The sequence below is a fragment of the Scyliorhinus canicula genome, chromosome 5 (assembly GCF_902713615.1).
Source record: "Scyliorhinus canicula chromosome 5, sScyCan1.1, whole genome shotgun sequence".
In the NCBI taxonomy this organism is placed as follows: Eukaryota; Metazoa; Chordata; class Chondrichthyes; order Carcharhiniformes; family Scyliorhinidae; genus Scyliorhinus; species Scyliorhinus canicula.
In genome coordinates this window covers 177868614-177891722 of record NC_052150.1, presented here as the reverse complement: position 1 = coordinate 177891722, position 23109 = coordinate 177868614, and the positions used below count along the sequence as shown (strand labels likewise).

Below are 23109 nucleotides of genomic sequence, written 5' to 3'. Positions count from 1 at the left end.
GGGGGGAGCCGGGGTCCGGGAGGGGGGGAAGCAGGGCCGCGGCGGGCAGGCAGGGACCAGGGGGGCCCGGAGAGGCGAGCCGGTCGGGCGCCGGGGCCCGGGGGTGGGGGGAGCCGGGGTCCGGGAGCGGGGGAAGCAGGGCCGCTGCGGGCAGGCAGGGACCAGGGGGGCCCGGAGAGGTGAGCCGGTCGGGCGCCGGGGCCCGGGGGTGGGGGGGAAGAAACGTGCGCGGCGGGCAGGCAGAGGCCTGGAGGGGCCGGGGAGGTGCGCATGTCGGCCGGCGGGGCGCGAGTCGGGAGCGGCTGGAGGGGCCCTGGAGGAGAGAGGGAGGCACACAGGCCGTTTGCAGAGGCCTGGGGGAGGGGGGGAGAGTGCTGTGCAGCTTCCAGAAACGCTGCAGCCAGCGTTTTGGCCTGGCAGACCGTGGAGTAGTGGCCCTTCTTCCCGCAGCTCTTACAGAGGGCGGAGCGGGCTGGGCAGCGCGAGCGAGGGTGCTTAGCGTACCCACAAAAGTAGCAGCGGGGCCCCGTGGATTTACCGGGTCGCCCCGCGGCACAAGCCTGAGGGAGGCCGGGAGCGGTGGGTAGCTGGTGGGAAGCGTGCCAGGAGGCGGCCTGGCCAGGGTCATAGGTGCGAGCGCTTAGATCTGCGACCTCCAGGGAGGCGGAGAGAGTCAGCGTCTCCGTTAAACTGAGTTTGTCTCTTTCCAGCATCCGCTGGCGGATCACGGGAGACAGCATCCCAGCCGCGTAAGCGTCTCTGACGAGTAGCTCCATGTGCTCTGTAGCGGACACCGCTTCACAGGCGCAACCTCTCCCCAGGGCACAGAGGGCCCGGGCGTACTGGTCTAGAGACTCACCGGGGACCTGCTTTCTGGTGGCCAGCAGATGTCGAGCGAATACCCTGTTGATCGGTTTGATGAATTGTCCTTTTAGCTTTTGTATAGCGTCATCATAATCTGTTTCGTCTTCGATTATTGAGTAAGCGTCAATACCCACGCTGGAGTGGAGGACGTGCAGCTTCTGTGCCCCGGTGGGGGGGGGGGGGGGGGGGTGGTTGTAGATGCCAGGAACCTTTCGAGGCAAGTCAGCCAGAGTTTGAAAAGTTCTGTAGAGTTCGGAGTTTGCGGGCTGATGCGGAGGCATTCGGGCTTGATGCGGAACTCCATCTTCAAAGTTGTAGTTAATTAAATTGATGTACCATCGATTGCACGTGAGGCGAGTGATTTACCAAAGTCAGGCTTTAATTAACTAGAACACAGCCTGGCGATCGTCTACAGTGAAAAGGGACGATCGTCAGGCTTCTGAGCATTTATACCTCGTTGATAGAGGCGTGGTTAACTCAGCCTCTCGGCCAATCGGTCGAGAGGCACATGACCGACCAGGGCCAATGGTAAGCCGACGTTCTGGCCCAATGGCAGACGAGTATGCAGATCATATCATCACACTGCTTTGACGCAAGCGTCAAGCCCCGGCGCGTGAATTTCACGCGCCGCCGCTCCTAGCCCCCTGGGGGGGGGGGGGGGCGGTGTGGGGGGGGAGAATAGGGGGCGAGGAGCGGCCTCCGACGCCGGAGTGAAACACTCCGGGTTTCACTCCGGCGTCGGCTGTTTGTCTCCCTATTGGGAGAATTGCGCCCTATATCTGAATTTTGAAAGTGCTTGGGCGAGATTCTCCGCAAATGCGGAGAATCGTAAAGGCTGCCATGGGACAGGCCATGACCCACGGCAGCCTTCACGCCCACGTCCGGGGCAGATTCTCCCCCCCGGACGGGGCTAGGAGGAATTAGCCTTGTTAGTTGTAAGAGCACTGTCATAATATACACCAGTATATCATGGTGCAGACACACACTGATGGACACACACAGGGACCAATCAACATGTACAAACACCGCAGCCAATCACCAGTTAGAATACACACACTATAAAGGGAGAGGGCACCACGGTTCCCGCTCATTCTGGGTGCTGCCTCTGAGTGTAACAAGAACTCATTCAGCCCAGCACGGACTCACAACACGTGCTGAGAGAATCAACTGGTTCGGACAAGGCTTAGGTCTCGAGTTCAAGTTAGCATTATTTAGACCCACAGTCATTGTGTGTTAGTTAGTTAGAAGTAGTTAATAAAATTGAGTTGAACCATCATCAGTGTTGGAAGTGTCTGTTCATCTCTCAAGCCTAAACTAGCCAACACATCATGGTACCAGAAGTTGAGGGATGCTCGCAGTTCTGAGACCTACCCTTCAGTGATCTGCCTTCCACCAGTCTCGCGCCATCCTACAGAATGGACTCCGTTCGCCCGCCGCCGCCTCTCCGCATTGCAGGGAATCTGGGCTCCAACTGGAAACTTTTCAAACAGCGCTTCCAGCTGTACCTCGAAGCCAGGGACCTGGAAGCTGCCTCGGACACACGTAAGATTGCTCTCTTCCTCTTCACAGCCAGTGACAATGTTCTGCACATTTACAACTCGCTGACCTTCGATGAGGGGGAGGACAAATTGAAGTTCAAGACCATAATTCTGAAGTTCGACAACCATTGCGCGGTCGAGGTCAACGAGAGCTTCGAGAGATACATGTTTCAGCAGCGAATTCAGGGTAAATACCAGCCTTTCCAGTCCTTTATTACCCACCTCCGCGTCCTTGCGCAGTCCTGCAACTACGGGTCCACCTCTGACTCCATGCTCCATGACCAGATTGTTTTTGGTGTTCAATCTGAGCCGCTGCGCCAGCAGCTATTAAAAGTAATGCAGCTCACTCTCTCCATGGCCATTGAGACCTGTGTACTTCATGAGCATGCCTCCACGCGTTACTCCTACATCCAGGCCGCTGAAACGGCGTGGCAAGCCCCTCACGAGGCAGAACGGGTCCAAATGATTAAATCTCTTCAGGCTCTGGACCTGAACGATGACAGCCATTTTGCGCGCTTTCCGTGGAGTCCCGCGCTCACATGCAGCGAGCGTTCTGATGTCACGGACCGCTTCGTGCAGGTGTGTGCTACGCTAGATCACCCCATACATACGCGGTGGCGCGACGAACGTCCCGCGCTCCGTCGTGCGGCAACTGCGGCTCCACCCACTTAAAGCAGCAATGTCCCGCGAAGTCCCGACGCTGCCTGCAGTGTGGCAAATGAGGCCACTACGCTGCAATGTGCAGATCTTCCATGCCTACTGTTTTTCGAAGGTCCGCTCAGCCCCACAGAGACGTCAGGGCTATCCAGCCTGCCATCAATGAACCTACTCCAGACCTTGATTCCGACTGTGCCTGCAATGACCCACAGGTTCCGTTCCAAATCAGCGTCAATACTACTAACAGGATGTTCCCCCAAGCGTGGCACTGAACCTGTCCACGTCCACAGCGTCAGCAAGGATGATGAGTTGTGTGCCACCCTTACGGTCAACTGGTCCCCTGTCAGGTTCCACCTGGACACTGGCGCTTCTGCCAATCTCATTGCGTTGTCTGATTTTCGCAAGCTCTGCGTACAGCCTGCTGTCCTGCCATCTGCGTGTAAATTGCTGGACTACTATGGCAATGCCATCGTCGCCAGTGGCTCCTGCTGCCTTGAGGTGACACATCGTGCTCACACAGCCATTCTCCCGTTTGAGATTGTTGCTGCCTCAAAAGCCTCCTTGTTTGGTGCGCAGGCATGCAAGCTGCTCCACTTAGTGCAGAGAGTACACTCTCTCTCTCTTCAAGCGATGTGCCTGCATCCTCTGACACAGACTTCAGGGCGCAACTCGACTCCATCATCCAGCAATACCATGATGTTTCCGAAGGCATGGGCACACTCCTCTACACGTACAAAATCTTACTCAAGCCCAATGCCACGCCTGTCGTTCACGCACCTCACAGAGTCCCAGCGCCCCTCAAGGTCCGCCTCAAGCAACAGCTCCAGGACCTCCAGGATCAAGGAATCATTTCTAGGGTCACGGAACCCACAGCCTGGGTAAGCTCCATGGTCTGCGTCAAGAAGCCATCTGGCGAGCTGCGGATCTGTATTGATCCTAAAGACCTGAATCAGAATATCATGTGGGAGCACTACCCGATTCCGAAACGTGAGGAGCTCCCGTCCGAGATGGCCCACGCCAAACTATTCCCAAAACTGGATGCCTTGAAGGGTTTCTGGCAGATCCAACTAGATGAGTCAAGCAGGAAGCTGTGTACGTTCAACACACCCTTTGGCAGGTTCTGCTACAACCGGATGCCATTCGGCATAATCTCTGCGTCCAAAGTTTTCCACCGGATCATGGAGCAGATGATGGAGGGGATCGACGGCGTCCGGGTATATGTCGACGACATTAATATCTGGTCAACCAGATTTCGTCACCCACCTCGGAGACTGAACTTATGAACTCTGCACACATGTGGACTCTCTGAAATGTTCTTTTTTTCCTATATCCTTTATTGCTGCATTCATTATCCAGTGATTTGTAAATAGATTTATTCGTTATCCAGTGATTTGTAAATAGATTCGTTGGTTATTCCAGTTCGTGGTAGTCATCTGCACCAGGCACCTTCCTCTGTAAATAGTCTTGTTCCCTGTATATAGCTTTGTACATATGTCTTCGCACCTCACACGTAGCTAGGTACATTCTCCACGCACCCACATTATTTATTATCACATGCCTAGATCAACATTTTTTATAAAAGGGGAGGATGTCATAATATACACCAATATATCATGGTGCAGACACACACTGATGGACACACACAGGCACCGATCAACATGTACAAACATCGCAGCCAATCACCAGTTAGAATACACACACTATAAAGGCAGAGGGCACCACGGTTCCCGCTCATTCTGGGTGCTGCCTCTGAGTGTAACAGGAACTCATTCAGCCCAGCACGGACCCACAACACATGCTGAGAGAATCAACTGGTTCGGACAAGGCTTAGGTCTCTAGTTCAAGTTAGCATTATTTAGACCCACAGTCATCGTGTTAATAGTTAATAAAATTGAGTTGAACCTTCATCAGTGTTGGAAGTGTCTGTTCATCTCTCAAACCTACACTAGCCAACACATCAAGCATCTCACCCTCCTCAACTCTCAAGTAACTCCTTCGAGGGCACACGTGCCATGTCACAGAGGATGATTAGAGCACAGTATGTCCAGCAAACTTTGATGCCCAAACACTGCGCCTGAACTCGAAGAGTGACAGCACCATGGAGGCAGCTGCCCACAATCAAACATGTAAAAGCAAGGCTTCGGCACTGAGGATCCTCTTGCGACCAAAGGGTAAGTGTGCGGATGAGCAGGGGGCAGCTGAACACGGCTCCCTAATGTTCCCGGCAGAGATCTGGGGTCCAGGGACTCCAATGTGGCCAGCAGTGAGTGTGCAGAGCGAGGTTTTGCCAGCACAACTGGCTCACTGGATGGTACTCAGAGAAGGCAGGACAGTCATAGTAAGGGTGGGGGAGACTTGACGGATGAGGGTCCCAGGATGGAAGCCCTAACTGACTGTCAGTCTCTCTTCTTTTCCAATTCCTTCCAGATATAACTATGTTTGCTTGTGTTGATCGCGCGGAGGCTGCCCATGCGTTGCTTGTAGCAGCCGAGGTGGGCAGCCGCCGGAGGAGGCATTAGCGACAATGCAGTCAGGAAACAGCACCTCACTTGCAGGGGTTCGCCACACATCCTGAAGACTCGGCCGCCCATCAGGCTGAGGAGGGATCCAGAAAAGAAGGCCAGTGAAGGCCCAAGGTGTACAGATGTTATTGTTCTTTCAATGAGCTGACGGACACCATGTGCCGCAGAAGACTGTGTCTCAGCAGGGAGACAGTGCAGTATCTGTGTCACGTCCTCGTGGACTTGACACCCCGTGGAGGAGGACATTTACTCCCGGTGGCCATGAAGGTCACCGCAGCCCTCAACAGCTTAGCCACTGGGCCTTCCAGGGCTTGAGCGGGGACCTGGGTGGCATATCACAGTCATCCGCCCACAGGTACATCTGGGAGGTGATGGATGGTCTGTATGCCCGGGCATCAGACTATACCAACTTCGAGCTGGACCAATCCCACCAAGATGCCTGGGCTGCAGGTTTTGCTGCCATCACCGGGATGCCCCAGGTCCAGGGGCATGATCCTGCGAGCACCTGGGTATCAGGGAGTACATTATATTAACAGGAAGGAGTTCCACTCCCAGAATGTTCAGATCGGGTGCCACCATCACCTCAGAATCATGCATGTGTGTGCCCGCTATCCGGGAACATGCATGAAAGCTACAACCTGGGGCACCCGGAGATCCCGGCTTCTTCGAGGACATCCCAGAATGTCGGGCCTGGCTTGGGGGACAGGGGGTGTGGGGTTGGGATGTGGTGTCTATGCCCCTGGCCAGCACCCCCACTCCATCCCCACCTCCACCCCCTCCTAGTTGGTGAACCTGGAGGCAATCAGAGCGTTGTGCGCGTTGACCCTGGCGCACACGTTATGTGGCCTCCCGTGCCTTCCTGGGTACTATGTCCTGGCCATCCTCACCCTCCCCCGCATCCTCCTCATCGAAGGATGCCTGGCCTTCATCCTCCTCCTCCTCTGCTGCGGGATGTTGTGGAGGATGCAGCAGGCTGCCACAGTGCGGGCTACCCTCTCAGCATTATACTGGAGGGTCTCTCCAGAACCTCCTGGCACCTGAACTGCATCATTAGGAGGCCGAAGCGGCACTCGATCACACTCCTTGTCGCTGTATGGGCATCGGTGTAGCAGATCTCCGCTTCAGTCTGTGGCCTCTAGATAGGTGTCGTCAGCCACGACTACAGCGGATAACCCCTATCACCCAGGAGCCAACCCCTCAGCTGAACATGTGCAGAGAGGGGGGCCATCTTGGATGGGCCGGTTTAGGGTGGTATTAAAGGAGATAGTACCAGAGGTGAATGATGGCAGTTAAAGGGGAGTGGAGGCGTAAGCATCCGGTAAAATTGTAACGTGGAACGTCCGTGGGTTAAAGTGGCCAATTAAGTGGTCTAGAGTTTCCAGCACCTGAGGAGGCTGAAGGCGACCCACCTCCGGGTTAAGGATCAGGTTAGGTTGAGGAAGGGATGGGTGGGATAAGTATTTCACTTGGGGTTTGACTCGAAGTCGCGGGGGAGTGGGTGGCCATTTTGTTGAACAAAAGGACAGGGTTTGTGGGCGCCAAGGAAGTGCAGGACCCAAGGGGTAGATATGTGATAATGAGTGGGGTGCGGGAGGGGGTGGTGCTCATCAATGTATATGCATTAGATTGGGATGATGTGGGGTTTGTGAAAGGTTTACTGGGAAAGATCCTGAACATAGATACGTACCAGTTGATTATGGAGATTTTAATTGTGTGATAGAACCAAGGTTGGACAGGTCGAGCCCCAAGTCAATGGGAAGGTTGAGGATGGCGAAGGAGCTGGGAGGGTTTATGGGACGTATGGGAATGTCTAATCCATGGAGGTTTAAGAACCCAGCGGTGAGGCAGTACTCCTCAAATGTGTATAAGGTGTATTCGAGAATTGATTTCTTTGCGTTGAGTTGAGCAGTGTTCATGGGGATGGTGGCGTTTGTGGGAATCGTGATTTTGGATCATGCGTCACATTAGCTGGAGATAAGGCTTAGCTCGGGACAAGTGCAGAGGCCGGGATGGAAGCTGGATTCAGGTCTTTTGGCAGATATGGGGTTTTTCAAAAAGGTGAGACTGACGATTGGCGAATATGTGGTGATGAAACAGAACGGAGAGGTGTCGGCGGCCACTTTCTGGGAGGTGCTGAAGGTGGTGGTCCGATGCAAGATCGTCTCATTCAAGGCGCACAGGGATAGAAGGAGGAGGGAGAAGCATGGAAGGCTGCTGGACGAGATAGTCGAGGCGAACAGGAAATACTCGAGGGTTCCCACTAAGGAGTTGTTGGCAGAGAGGAAGGCATTGCAGGGGCAGTTTGATAAGTTGAGGACGGGAAAGGCGGTGGGCAGTTAGAGAGAGAGTTTGGACGCTAAGGGCAATTTATCATGGCCAATCCACCTAACCTGCACATCTTTGGACTGTCGGAGGAAACCGGAGCAACCGGAGGAAATCCACGCAGACATGGGGAGAACATGCAGACTCCGCACAGACAGTGACTCAAGCCGGGAATCAAACCTGGGACCCTGGCACTGTGAAGCATCCGTGCTAACCACTGTGCTACCATGCTGCCCAAAACAAAATATTTTAAAATTTACATCATTTCATTGGATCTCTGACACCAAGCCTCAGTGCCTCAGTGTTGTAGAACTTCTCTGCATTGGCTCCAATGTTTGAATATCTCCCTTGGGTTGAATTTTACACTCCCCCACTCACGGGTGTGAAGTGGGGTGGCGGGGGGGGGGGGGGGGGGGGGGGGGGTTGCTCCTTATATCCAGCAGGTGGCATCAGGTATTCCATCACCAATAGGCCAATTGAGGCCCTTAAGTATCCACCAAAGGCCTCATCACACTGCCGCCAGGACTTAACTGGCAGCAGGAGAGCCCCACGATATGTTGCCTCCGATTTTCTAGCAGTTCTCTGAGGTGGGACAGAGGGCAGCAGTCCTGCTTTTGGCCTAATCTCCCCCTTCCCCTAACTTTATAGTTTGGAAAGATTTGCGGAGAATCCGACACCTCATATAATTCGGCCCCTGTTTCTACAGAACCAGGATTGAACACTGTAATTAAAGTACAGCCCAACTAGAGCCCTTTGACCATTACTTCATCTGATTAACATTCTACTGTTTCCCACAGTATCTCTGGGGCGTAGGCGAGGAGAACGCTGCGATCTGTCAGCTGGGAACATCGAAAGGAAGTATGTCGCAGGTGAGCCACCACCTCATCGAAGCAATCTTGAGGGGCTAAATGGTCTGCTTCTGTTCCCACATTCCTATAAACTAGGGGGTGAGAAAATGAGCAAAATGTCTCTTTGTAGGGTAGGACAGAGTGATATTTAGTTGGAGAAAAAAAAAACACTCTTTCTTGATTTCACAAAAGGAGGATGAGATAAAAAGGTTGAGAAACACTGCAGTAAAATTAAGCAAATCATTAGAAAGATGCGATCTTAAATGTTATTCATTTGATCCTATTATATGAGTCTTTAATAATTTTTCTTTAATAATCCTTTCATATGGTCTTGGCTGAGAAGCATTCATTACCCCGAAGTGCGGCAAAATAGCTTCTATTCATATCTTCATGAATGCAATGACACTGTTGTTTGAATTCAGTAGCTTTTTAAACTGTTTTGAATATATTTATGAGCCAGATCCTTCTGTAGTGGGGCAGCTCAGGGCATACAATAGCAATGAGGTATTTTCCTGCAACCTTCAGCTCAGAATTTATTCAAAACAATATTTTATTAAATCCAATCAGCGATAAAATATTATCATGTCTAAATGTACACATAACCTTACTATAATCTGCTTCTAGCACAATTTACAGTAGCAAATTCCTCATTAACATGATCTAAGAGAGTTTATTCCAGTTAGATATATAAATCAAACATCTTGAAGACATTTTTATCTGACCTTTGGGTGAATTACAGATTGCAGGGTACACGGGATATCACTTCTTTGAATGATTACATAAACCCAGCCCCTGAGGTCCTTGGGAATTAAGTGCATGCCCCTGACAAGATATAAAAAAAGATCCTGCATTATTAATCAGGCCCATTTCTTGCTCGGCAGGAGGCACTTACCATCAAAGCTTTTCTGCGAGACACCACTGGGACGATAGAATCCAGACTTACAAGAACAGTCATAGGCTCCCAGCATGAATCCTCGGCCTTTCGGTGAAACACACTGGAAAGGGGAAACAAAAGACAAAATAACTTGGTGTAACTTAAGACGAGGAATGGAGATTGTCACAGAGATAAATAAACTGACAGTTGCACCACGATTGCATTGGTAAAGACAAGGGGCGGGATTCTCCGTCCTGCCGCACCAGAACCGCCAGCAGCCGAATTCTCCATCCCGCCAGCTGGCCAATGGGGGTTCCCATTGTGGGCAGCCTCAAGCCGTCGGGAGATCCCCGGGCGTGGGTGAGCTGCCGGTGTAACGGAGTATTCCGATAGCGGAGAATCCAGCCCAAGGATTTTCACAGTAACTTCATTGCAGTGTTAATGTAAGCTTAACTTTCAGACTAATAAAGAATATTATTATTATACACCTAAATTGCTGGCAATAACTGAAGTTTCTCGGCAAAATGTAAACCACAAAAGCGATGAACTTTCATCCCAGGTCCTGACCAGTCCAATAATACATTGAATAGAAATAATGGATGGCCACTATGCAGATCCATTAAGTTTAATTCCTTGCTTCTCCAACAAATGTCGATAAATTATTGCAGCAATGGAACAGAGATTTAAGCATTCGGAACTCAGTCTAACAGTTCTGGAGTTAGCCTTGCTGCTCACAAGGCCTATGGAGGGACTGACAGGGGTGCAAAAGGTATATAAAAAAAATCTGAAACAAGTGTATCCTTTCCTTGAATTACTGAATTACAGAGCAAGTTCAAATTAATGAATTACAGAGCAAGTTCAGTCATGGCTACAATTATAGACAAGTAAAGTTAATGAGAGGAAGACACAGTAAAACAAGGTGAGTGGGGAGCCCACAGTTCGAATCGAGTGGCTCCTTTTACCATTCTGATCCTGCCAATTTCTGATTTCAATGCTGTTGGTTTCGAAGGCAACTGAGGTGCTGGCCCGAGTCTGGCATGATTGTTTATCGAGGTTCAATGATTCCAACAGGATCGGGTGGCACTAAGCATGGCCTGAGCAGGGAAACCGTTATAGCTTTCTGACAATATGGCCGGCACGTGCCTGCTGCTGGTTTCTAAACAGATCAGGCCCTCTGAGGTGACAATAAGACACTCCTCTGTGCCAATAGTTGGAGCAGGCATGATCCTCCGGCCTGTGTGGATAACCTGGAGCTCCATTACACCTGGCTCCTTCCACACACCCTCGAGACCTTGCCAAACCCTCGCTGTGCCTGCCTGCTAATGCACCTTGCTGTAGTGCTGTAGTGCCCATTGAAAGCTGCTGCTTTCTGCCCATTTCAAACAGAGTCCAGCATGTAGACAATCCAGGGGTGAAATCATTTCTGACAGAAGGTCTAATTTCACACCAGGCCCATCCCAACTGTCCCCAGTCCAGAAATAGTACCGTAATGTCTATCTTTCTATTCATTAACGTACCTTCATGCCTCTGACATTGCTGTTTCACTCGGTGAGAACAATTTATTTTGAAGCATTGAGAAGCTAACATTGATGCTTTTACCTTTGAACAGTGGGATTACAACCAAATATTTGGCTGTGTTTTCATTCATACCCATCTCGGGATGTGCTTGTCCATATTTCACTTTTCATCCTTCCCCATGAATTTTATGAGCTGAGAATTGGCCTGCAATGATTAATGGTCGGTGGGGGGGGATGCAGTCTGTAACTTGCCCATGCCTATTGCCACGGAGGATGGCAGCATGTAAACCTTGTGCCGCCTCCTCATTTAACCGATTGTAGCATTGATTCAAAAGGGGCCCTCACGAATCAACTGCCAAAGCAACCAGAAGAGGGTCAAGCAATGTGCGCGCGCACAGTGTCATGCAGCCAGTCTTCTGTTCCTCTCAAAGGGACGTTACATTGAATCACAGGAGGCTGCTGCTGAGTATCAACCCTGTATGTGTTAATCAAGGAAACTGGAATGTCAGTGCTCAGAGATATCTACCAGGTTCATGGATGTGGCTCTGATGATGCAGGTGGTGAAGGCAACAGGGGTCACAAACCGGATTTTCAAAGTGGGGTTGGAAACCCGTAACACGAATGAATTCCGGGTTCTTTTGATGCTATTCTTAAACTGGGGCTGGTTTAGCACAGGGCTAAATCGCTGGCTTTGAAAGTAGACTAAGGTAGGCCAGCAGCACGGTTCAATTCCCATACCAGCCTCCCTGGATAGGCGCCGGAATGTGGCGACTAGGGGCTTTTCACAGTAACTTCATTGAAACCTACTCGTGACAATAAGCGATTTTCATTTTTCATTTCATTTCAATAAGCGTTTTTCATTTTTTTTTTCAAACTGAAATGGGCAAATTGGCCAGGAGGTGCATCCAGTGCCCAAATAGTGGTGCCAAATGCCTCCAAGACTTGAGTGCTACCTGCCAGTCACAATCAGCAAAGGCAAGCTGCAGCCACTTTAAGAGCCTCGATGAATAGGCCGCTCCTCAGATGGCCAGGAGATGAAAGATGGCTGAAAGCGCCACGGGAGCCAAGTTAAGGTGCAGATCTTGATTCTGTGCCAGCTAGCCCATGTGAAGGCTACACTGCTTTGCCAAAGTGGCACTGGGAACTCAGATGCAGAAGGCCCACCCTCATTGCCAACAGTTGCTATTTTCACCAGTGGGTGAATGGGCACAGGATGTGACTCACCCTTGGGGGAAACCCGAACTCAGCAGGGCCACTGGAACTCATTGTTGAGGTCACTGGACAAAAGACCTTGGCTGGGATTTTCCGAGCCGGTGGCGGGTCGGAGAATCGCCGAGGGGGTGCGAGAATCCCGCCACGCCGGGTCGCCAATTCTCCAGGCGTCGGAGAATCAGCGGCAATCGCGCCCGTGCCTCGCCATGGTGCCAGTCGGGGGACATTGAAAGTGGACCCCAGGGCGATTCTCCGTGCTCGACGGGCCAAGTGCCCGCCGAGTCCTGCCGGCGTTGCTTACATATGGTCCCACCCGGCGGGACCTCGGTGTTCTGGCTGTGGGAGTCATCCTGGTGAGGTTGGGGAGGGGGGATCCGACTTTGGGCGGTCTCCAAGGTGGCCAGGCCTGCAATTGGGGGCTGCCGATCGGCAGGCACACTCATCCGGGGGGGGGGAGGGGGGAGGCCCTATGTTCCTCTGCGCCATTCTGGCCCCCGAAGAAGAGGAGAATTACTGGGCCTAGAGGCCCGTTAATGTTGGCGCCGCTCTAGCAAGTATTGACGACTGCGTCAACAGTTGGCCGGGATTTCGGAGAATCCCACCCTTATCCTGTACTGTGAGTGTTATGGATTAGACATAAATGCTCATTAAGAAAGTTTCCCAATTTTGTGCATCTACCTTGGGAGCACAAATCCAGGCCTTACTTTGACCGTATGCACCAGATTCTCCAGGCTTACTGGGAAAAACAGTTCCAACAGGCCCCTGAACATAGGCCTTGAGGAGATTAACTGGCAACAAGTGGGTTTCCCATCACCCCCCCCGTTCTGGAATACCTTTGAAAATTGGAAATCGTCCCAGTGGCTGCAGGATCCAGAGAACACAAATGTTTAATCTCTCCCATATTGGGTCCCATCACACCAGCATTTGAAAATCCAACTGTATGTTTCTGCAGAGATCTCAAAGCCCACTCTCAGATGGGAATGCAAGCAGATGGCTGGGAATATCAGTACAAGCAATCTGGTCCTACGACCAATCAACGGTATCACAAGTAGTATAATGACATCACATGGTTGGTCAGGGTCAGTGAATGCATATTCACATGTTGGACGGAATTTTTCAAAGCAATGGCAGTGTGTCAGGTTCTGACTGAAAACCAGCCTGTTTTAAATCTTTATTCATTTACCGGATGAGGGCGTCGCTGGTGAGGCCAGCATTTATTGCCCATCCCTAGTTGCCCTTCTGGAGGTGGGGGTAAGTTGCCTTCTTGAACCACTGCAATTCCTCAGGTGTAGGTATAGCCACTGTGCTGTTCAGGAGGGAGTTCCAGGATGTTTCCCAAGGGACAGTGAAGGAGCAGTGATATATTTCTAAGTCAGTGAGTGACTATGAGGGGAACCTCCAGGTGGTGCGGTTCCCAAGAATCTGCTGCTCTTGTCCTTCCAGATGGATTTTGTTTGTTTGTTGTCACGTGTACCAAGGTACAGTGAAAAGTATTTTTCTGTGAGCAGCTCAACAGATCATTAAGTATATGAAAAGAAAAGGAAATAACAGAAAATACATAATAGGGCAACACAAGGTACACAATGTAACTACATAATGTTAGATGTTTAGCTGCTGTTGTATAAAGAGTCAAAGGTACTGCTCCTTTTTACAAACATCTTTATTTCACTTTAACAGTCTCTGCACAAAACTCTATCTTCACATCACCTGACACAAAGGCCACCTGAAACCTCTTTACATATCAGTGTCAATTATTGGATACTTAACATAAATGAGACAACTAATTGGAATGCTTCTTAACCCATTACTTAACACATAACACTGGCATCGGGTGAAGCATACAGGGGTATAGGGTTAGTAAGGTCAGTCCATAAGAGGGTCATTTAGGAGTCTGGTAACAGCAGGGAAGAAGATGTTTTTGAGACTGTTCGTGCATGTTCTCAGACTTCTGAATCTCCTGCCCGATGGAAGAAGTTGGAAGAGTGAGTAAGCTGGGTGGGAAGGGTCTTTGATTATGCTGCCCGCTTTCCCCAGGCAGCGGGAGTGTAGATGGAGTCAAAGGATGGGAGGCGAGTTTGTGTGATGGACTGGGCGGTATTCACGACTCTCTGAAACTTCTTGCGGTCTTGGGCTGAGCAGTTGCCATACCAGGCTGTGATGCAGCCATATAGGATGCTTTCTATGGTGCATCTGTAAAAGTTGGTAAGAGTTAATATGAACATGCCGAATTTTCTTAGTTTCTTGAAGAAGAATAGGCGCTGTTGTGCTTTCTTGGTGGTAGCACGACGTGGGTGGACCAGGACAGATTTTTGGAGATATGTCCCCCTAGCAATTTGAAACTGCTAACCATCTCCACCTCGGCCCCGTTGATGCTGACAGGGGTGTGTACAGTACTTTGCATTCTGAAGTCAGCTCTTTAGTTTTGCTGGCATTGAGGGATAGATTGTTGTCGCTGCACCACTCCACTAGGTTCTCTATCTCCCTCCTGTATTCTGACTCGTCGTTATTCGAGATCCGGCCCACTATGGTCGTATCGTCAAAAAACTTGTAGATAGAGTTGGAACCAAATTTTGCCATGCAGTCGTGTGTGTTTAGGGAGTATAGTAGGGGGCTAAGTACGCAGCTTTGCGGGGCCCCCGTATTGAAAATGAAAAAATGAAATGAATGAAAATGGCTTATTGTCACAAGTAGGCTTCAAATGAATTTTGCCATGCAGTCGTGTGTGTTTAGGGAGTACAGTAGGGGGCTAAGTACGCAGCTTTGCGGGGCCCCCGTATTGAAAATGAAAAAATGAAATGAATGAAAATGGCTTATTGTCACAAGTAGGCTTCAAATGAATTTTGCCATGCAGTCGTGTGTGTTTAGGGAGTACAGTAGGGGGCTAAGTACGCAGCTTTGCGGGGCCCCCGTATTAAAAATGAAAAAATGAAATTAATGAAAATCGCTTATTGTCACAAGTAGGCTTCAAATGAAGCTACTGTGAAAAGCCCCTAGTCGCCACATTCCAGCGCCTGTTCGGAAAGGCTGGTACGGGAATTGAACGTGCTCCTAGCCTGCCTTGGTTTGCTTTCAAAGCCAGCGATTTAGCCGTGTGCTAAACCAGCCCCGGTATTGAGGACTATTGTGGAGGAGGTGTTGTTGTTTTGACCTCCAACAACCACAACCATTTTCATTTGTGTCAGGTATGAGTCCAACTAGTGGAGAATTTACCCCCCGATTCCCATTGATTCCACTTTAGCTAGGGCTCCTTGATGCCACCTCGGTCAAATGCTGCCTTGATGTCAGGGGCACTCTCACCTCACCTCTGGCATTCATGTCTTTTGTCTATGTTTGAACCAAGGCTATAATGAAGTCAGGAGCTGAGTGACGCCAGAAACACAGCCAGGTTTTCTGTCCAGATATTCTGACACTCTGTCATAAAGAAATTGATGGGTGTCTTTAGTGCCGTCACTCTGGCATAGCGGGGCCTCATACAGCCAGCTACACAGAAATCGGGGCGCTCTTTAAAGATGGTGCGATGATCAGCAAGAACAATGAAATCTGTCCCACCCCCACAGCCACGGAGGACCATCCCCACAAGCTGCGGGGTGAACCACCACCAGAATGGAAGTATCAGAGTCATTTTTCCATGCATCCCCCCCCCTGCAGAATATTCTCCAGCACACACCCCTCTTGCCCCCCCCCCCCCCCCCCCCCCACCACACATAAGGGCAAGCCCCCTCCCCCAATGGAAAAGGGTTTCTCTCAGTTCTCCCAAGTACCAGGGTGGCAATGTCCAGCCTCGACCCTCTCCAGACACCTCCGCACCCCCAAAGTGGTCATCGATTCAAAAACCAGGACTAAATTGCACTGACGTGACATCATGTTGCTGGGCGGGGAACATTGCATGGGGCTGGGAGGTACAGTGGAAAGATGCTTAATTATATTTAAATTAAATTAATGGAAATCAGATTTTGTCCTTTCTGGGTTTGGAACTGATCACATCACCAGTAAGGGGGGAGGGCGGGGGGGAGATCTGAAACCGCAATCTTGCTGGCGCGAATCCCATTATGGCCTTCTTGAGAGATTTAGTGGTCATAATGGGATTTGCGCATATGTCTAACAGGCCTGAAAAATCGTGCCCCTCAAACGTCTTGCACAATGTAATGCTCTATATCCTTATCACGCATCTAGCACCAGCCTATGACATGCAGGACTCTGGCCGCACTCTGATACACCACTTCATCCTCACATGCATCCCAATGATGTCAGCCTCATGCTCGATTTCCCCCGCTTCCACATATCTTCAACTATTCACCTGTACCAGGTAGATCATCCATACACAATGCAACACAATCACTGCTATTCTTCCCTCTCTCTAGAAGGATAAGATGGTGCATAACAGGAGAGGCAGAGCAGAACCAGTGAGGTATAAGGATAATAATAATCTTTATTAGTGTCACAAATAGTCTTACATTAACACTGCAATGAAGTGACTGTGAAAATTCCCTCGTCGCCACACTCTGGAATCTGTTCGGGTACACTGAGGGAGAATTTAGAATGTCCAATTCACCGAACAAGCACATCTTTCGGGACTTGTGGGAGGAAACCGGAGCACCCGGAGGAAACCCACGCAGACACGGGGAGAACGTGCAGACTCCACACAGACCTTGGCGCTGTGAAGCAACAGTAACCACTGAGCTACCTGTATCTCCTGCACCTCACAGAGGAGATAGTTCCCTATCATTGTGGAACAGTTTGTACCAGTGCCTATGGCATCTGCTGCCACTGGGAACATTGAGGATGAAGGGATGTTCCTGCCTTATGTTCTATTCCAGAAAGTCAGGTGATAAAAGGATAGAACTGGAGCCAGTCTTTTTTAAGCATTTATTTACAGAGGTACACATTATATACATGCACTTCCTCATTCAACAAACACACTTTCAGTCCAATCCTATTCATTTAAAAAATATATATTTTTATTCCGTTTTTAACATTTTAACCATACCACACAATAACGCAAAACAACAAACCCCCCCCCCCCCCCCCCCTCACCCTCCAATGCCTCAATAACACAAAACAAAACAAAAGCCCCACTTTTCCCCTCACCCCTGCCTCCCAGCAGCTGACGGTAACCAACTCTTTAAAGTGTAATATAAACAAACCCCATCTCTTGTGGAATCCCTCACTCAGCTCCCCTCAAATTAAACTTAACCTTCTCTAAACTCCATCAGGTCCCCCAGCCATACTGAGGCACAGGACGGAGGAACTGACCTCCACCGCCACAGGACCTATGTCTTATCTTTCGCCACGCTGATTGCCGTTGAGTAGGGTGCTCTTTGTAACAGCAATCAGCGAGACGAAGGACAAGACATCTGCCCCGCACCCGTCTGCAGTTCCAGCAGAGGTCTAACACCCCAAATATGGCCCTCAGGGGACTGGGCTCCAAATCCAGGTGCAAAATCGCCAACATGGTGCTGAAAAACATCTCCAAAATTTCTCCAACTTTGGGCAGGATCAGAACATATCCACTTGATTGGCTGCACCCCTCCCATGATGCTCATAATTGTCATCCACCCCCCTCAAACAACTGGCTCATCCTCAACTTCGTCAGATGCGCCCTATGAACCACTTTTAGCTGTATCAACCCCAGCCTCGCACACAAGGTTAAGATATTCACCCTCCGCAACACCTTACACCACAACCCCTCCTTCAGCACCATCCCCAGCTCCTCCTCCCACTTGGCTTTGACCCCCTCCAACGACACCCTATCCGCCTCCAACATCCTCCCATAAATCGCTGAGATGACACCCTCCTCCAGTCCCCTCACTGACAACACCCTCTCCAACAACGAGGAGGGTGGTGCCACCAGAAAAGTCAGCAAAACATTCTTAGTGAAATCTCTCACCTGCGTATACCTGACAGCCTCCCCCACGGAATCCCAGTCAACTCCTCCAAGCTCGCAAAACTCCCGTCTGGAAATAAGTCCTTAATTTCCATCACCCGTGCTCCTCCCTTCCATGAAACCTAACATAGAATCATAGAATTTACAGTGCATAAGGAGGCCATTCAGCCCATCGAGTCTGCACCGGCCCTTACAAAGAACAGCCTACTCCATCCCATGTATCTACTCTATCCCCATAACCCAGTAACCCCCATTTAACCTTTTTTGGACACTAAGAGTAATTGCGCATGGCCAATCCACCTAACCCGCACATCTTTGGACTGTGGGAGGAAACCAGAGCACCCCGAGGAAACCCATGCAGACACGGGGAGAACGTGCAGACTCCGCACAGACAGTTACCCAGCCGGGAATCGAACCTGGGACACTGGAGCTGTGAAGCAATTGTGCTTCCCACTATGCTGCCGTGCTGCCCCCAGCATCTAGCCTCGCCAGCTCAAACCCATGATTCCATCAGATCAGCTTCAATATCGACTCTGTCCCGAAGCTAAAATGCTGCCGAAAATGCCTCCGCATCTTCAACATGGCCACCACCACCGGACTCCCCAAATATTTCTCCAACCCCCTGCAAGAGCCTTCCTCCACCTTTACCCACAAAGCCTTTGGCTCCCTACCAAACCCGTACCTTCTCAGCGTTCGCCACCCAATAATAATACAACAGGTTTGGAAGGGCCAGAGCCCCTGCCTACCGTCCTCTCTATTGCACCGTCTTCCAAATCCTTGCTACCTTACCTGTCCAAACAAACAACAGTGTGGCTGCGTGCCTGCCGGTACCGCCCTCTTCGTACACATCATCAGCCTCGTGCTATCCGTGGAGGCACCCATCTTCAACGCCACCCGACACGTGCGACCGACAGGGGCCGCCATCTTGGCCGCCATCTTCAACGCCACCCGACACGTGCGACCGACGGGGGCCGCCATCTTGGCCGCCATCTTCAACGCCACCCGACACGTGCGACCGACGGCTGCCATCTTGGGACCACCCCACTACCTCCAACCACGCCGGCTACCCGCAGCTCGACGCTGTCACCCTCGACCAGTCACGGCCCAAGCACCTCAGGAACTCGATGATGACCGTCCGGGTCAATGGGCACGAAACGCCCTGCCTGTTTGACTCTGGGAGCACGGAGAGCTTCATACACCCAGACACGGTAAGGCACTGTTCCCTCCAAATCTGCCCGACATTCCAAACAATCTCCCTCGCTTCCGGATCACATTCAGTGCAGATCCGGGGGTACTGTGTCGCAAACCTCGCGATACAGGGCGCCGAGTACGCCAATTTTAAACTATATGTCCTCCCCCCATCTCTACGCTCCTCTCCTGTCAAGATTGGGCTTCCAATGCAACCTCAGGAGCCTGACCCTGAAATTTGGCGGGCCCCTACCCCATCTCACCGTAAGTAGCCTCGAGACCCTCAAGGTCGCCCTTCCCTTGCTCTTCGCGAACCTCACCGACAACTGAAAACCCATCGCCACCAGGAGCAGGCGGTACAGTGTCCAGGATAGGACTTTTCAAGTCAGAGGTCCAGCGGCTCCTGAGGGAGGGGGTCATCAAGGCCACTAATAGCCCCTGGAGAGCCCAGGTGGTGGTCGTCAGGACCGGGGAAAAGGACCAGATGGTTGTAGACTACAGCCAAACCATAAATCAGTACACGCAACTCGATGCGTACCCACTTCCCCGGATAGAGGACATGGTGAATCAGATTGCACAATACTGGGTTTTCTCCACGGTACATCTGAAGTCCGCATACCACCAGCTTCCAGTCGGCCTGGAGGATCACCAGTACACGGCGTTTGAGGCAGACGGCCACCTCTTCCACTTCCTCCGGGTCCCCTTCTGCATCACCAATGGGGTCTCAGTCTTCCAAAGAACAACAGGCCGAATTATGGACCAGTACGGGCTGTGGGCCACATTTCCGTACTTGGACAACGTCACTATCTGCAGCCATGATCAGCAGGACCACGTTGCCAACCTTCAGAAGTTTCTCCAAACCGCCCAAGCCCTCAATCTCACCTTTTACAAGGAGAAATGTGTTTTCCGCACAACCCGACTGGCCATCCTCGTCTATGTCGTGGAAAACGGAGTCCTAAGGCCCGATCCCGACCGCATGCGCCCCCTCCTGCAACTCCCCCTCCCCCTCTGCTCCAAGGCCCTTAAAAGGTGCCTCGGGTTATTTTCATACTCTGCCCAGTGGGTCCCCAACTATGCGGACAAAGCCCGCCCACTTATCAAAGCCACCACCTTCCCCCTGATGACTGATGCCCGCCTGGTCTTCAGCCGCATCAAGGCAGACATCACCAAGGCCACGATTCATGCGGTGGACGAGTCCATCCCCTTCCAGATGGAGAGCGATGCACGACATGTTGCCCTGGCCTTAACCAGGCAGGCATGCCCGTGGCCTTTTTTCCCCGTACCTTCAACGCCTTCGAGATTCAACACTCCTCTGTTGAAAAAGAAGCTCAAGCCATCGTGGAAGCTGTGCGGCACCTGGCTGGTAGGAGATTAACCCTCGTCACCGACCAACAGTCAGTAGCCTTTATTTTCAACAATACACAGCGGGGCAAGGACAAGAAAGATAAAATCTTGAGGTGGAGAATTGAACTCTCCACCTATAACTACGATATTGCATATCGTCCAGGGAAGCTTAACAAGCCCCAGATGCCCTGTCCAGCGGCACTTGCCCCAGTGCGCAAGATGACCGACTCCGGGCCATCCACAATGACCTCTGTCACCCGGGGGGTCACCCGGCTCCTCCACTTCATCAAGGCCCGCAATCTGCCTTACTCCACCGAGGAGGTCAGGGCCATGACCAGGGACTGCCAAATCTGTGCGGCGTGTAAGCCGCACTTCTATCGACCAGACATGGCCCAGCTGTTGAAGGCATCCTGGCCCTTTGAGCGCCTCAGCATCGATTTCAAAGGGCCCCTCCCCTCCACTGACCGCACGCGTATTTTCTTAACGTTGTTAACGAGTACTACCGTTTCTCCTTTGAAATCCCATGCCCCATCATGACCGTGGCCACTGTCATTAAGGCCATGCATAGTATCTTCAGCCTGTTCGGTTTCCCCACTTCCGTCCACAGTGACTGGGGCTCCTCGTTTATGAGCGACGAGCTGTGTCAGTACCTGCTCAATAAGGGCATTGCTTCGAGCAGGACTACCAGCTACAACTCCCGGGAAACGGACAGGTGGAGAGGGAGAACGCGACGGTATGGAAGGTCGTTCGTCTGGCCCTACGGTCTAGGCGTCTCCCAGTTTCCCGCTGGCAGGATGTCCTCCCCGACGCGCTCCACTCCGTTAGGTCTCTCCTTTGCACAGCAACGAACAAGACCCTCATGACCGCCTATTTGTCTTCCCCTGGAAGTCCACCTCCGGGGTCTCGCTTCTGTCCTGGCTGCTGCCGCCGAGCCTGTCCTCCTCCGAAAGCACGTGAGGAGCCATAAGTCCGCCCCCCTGGTCTAGAGGGTCCAGCTCCTTCATGCCAACCCTAGTATGCCTACGTGGCACACCACGACGGCTGACAAGATACAGTCTCCCTACGGGGCCTGGCACCCGCTGGTTCCCCTGCGACCATCACGTATCCCCCCCCCCACCCTACACCGAACACTGCTCCCGCCCCTACATTGCCTACACGCGTTCCCCCCCCCCCCCCCCCCCCCCCCCCCCCCACATCGCCGACCTACAGGGATGGGGAACCCTGTTACATCACTGGAGGGGTTGAGGACAATCGCGACAGGGCTTCCCGCTGATGTATACGCAATTTGGGCCTCTTGTGAGGTTTTGCGCTCCTGTTGCCATTCTTGCCCAATGTGAATGAAAGCATAAAATCCCGGCCATGGCCTACATTTTAGAAAATAAGAAACAAAATAAGGTCGAAGAGCAAAGGCACCCGGGGATATGGGTGAACAAATCATTAAAAGGAACACTAAAGTTCAACAAAGCAATTGGAAATGTTAACAAAGCAGCAAATGTATTTTGAGGGGTGTGGAATTCAAGATCAATGAAGCGATATTAAACTTGTATTGGACTCTGGTCAGGCCCCATTCAACATGCTGTGCTTAGTTTTGGCCCCCATACTATAAAAAGGATATTGAACCACTGAAGAAAGTGCAATAGAATTTACAGGGATGGTACCAGAACTGAAAGATTGCAACTATCGGGGAGGATTGAATGGATTGGGGCGTTGTTGGGTTACGGGTATAGGTTGGATACGTGGGTTTGAGTAGGGTGATCATGGCTCGGCACAACATTGAGGGCCGAAGGGCCTGTTCTGTGCTGTACTGTTCTATGTTCTATGTTCTATTCCAGAGATGTATGCGAGTGACAAAACACTGACTATGTTTTGCTTTGCAATTCACTGTTGTTGAGATTAATTTACTTTACACATAGAACATAGAACATAGAACAGTACAGCACAGAACAGGCCCTTCGGCCCTCGATGTTGTGCCGAGCCATGATCACCCTACTCAAACCCACGTATCCACCCTATACCCGTAACCCAACAACCCACCCCTTAACCTTACTTTTTAGGACACTACGGGCAATTTAGCATGGCCAATCCACCTAACCCGCACATCTTTGGACTGTGGGAGGAAACCGGAGCACCCGGAGGAAACCCACGCACACAGGGGGAGGACGTGCAGACTCCACACAGACAGTGACCCAGCCGGGAATCGAACCTGGGACCCTGGAGCTGTGAAGCATTGATGCTAACCACCATGCTACCCTGCTGCCCCAAATTCTCCCTTTTTGTGAATTTGATTGCATGTTCGCAAACTGAGGCTAATTCCCACACTGTGTTTGGTAATTCACTAA

At 51.3% G+C, this 23109-nt stretch overlaps 1 protein-coding gene across 1 annotated transcript in view; it reads right to left on the bottom strand.

Annotated features, from left to right (window-relative positions):
- Positions 1-23109, bottom strand: part of gpr158a (G protein-coupled receptor 158a) — an 827720-nt gene that overhangs the window by 345853 nt on the left and 458758 nt on the right. Inside the window, exon 3 of the mRNA XM_038798141.1 lies at positions 9644-9746. Within this exon, the coding sequence (XP_038654069.1) occupies positions 9644-9746 (103 nt within the window). The remainder of the gene's footprint in view (positions 1-9643; positions 9747-23109) is intronic.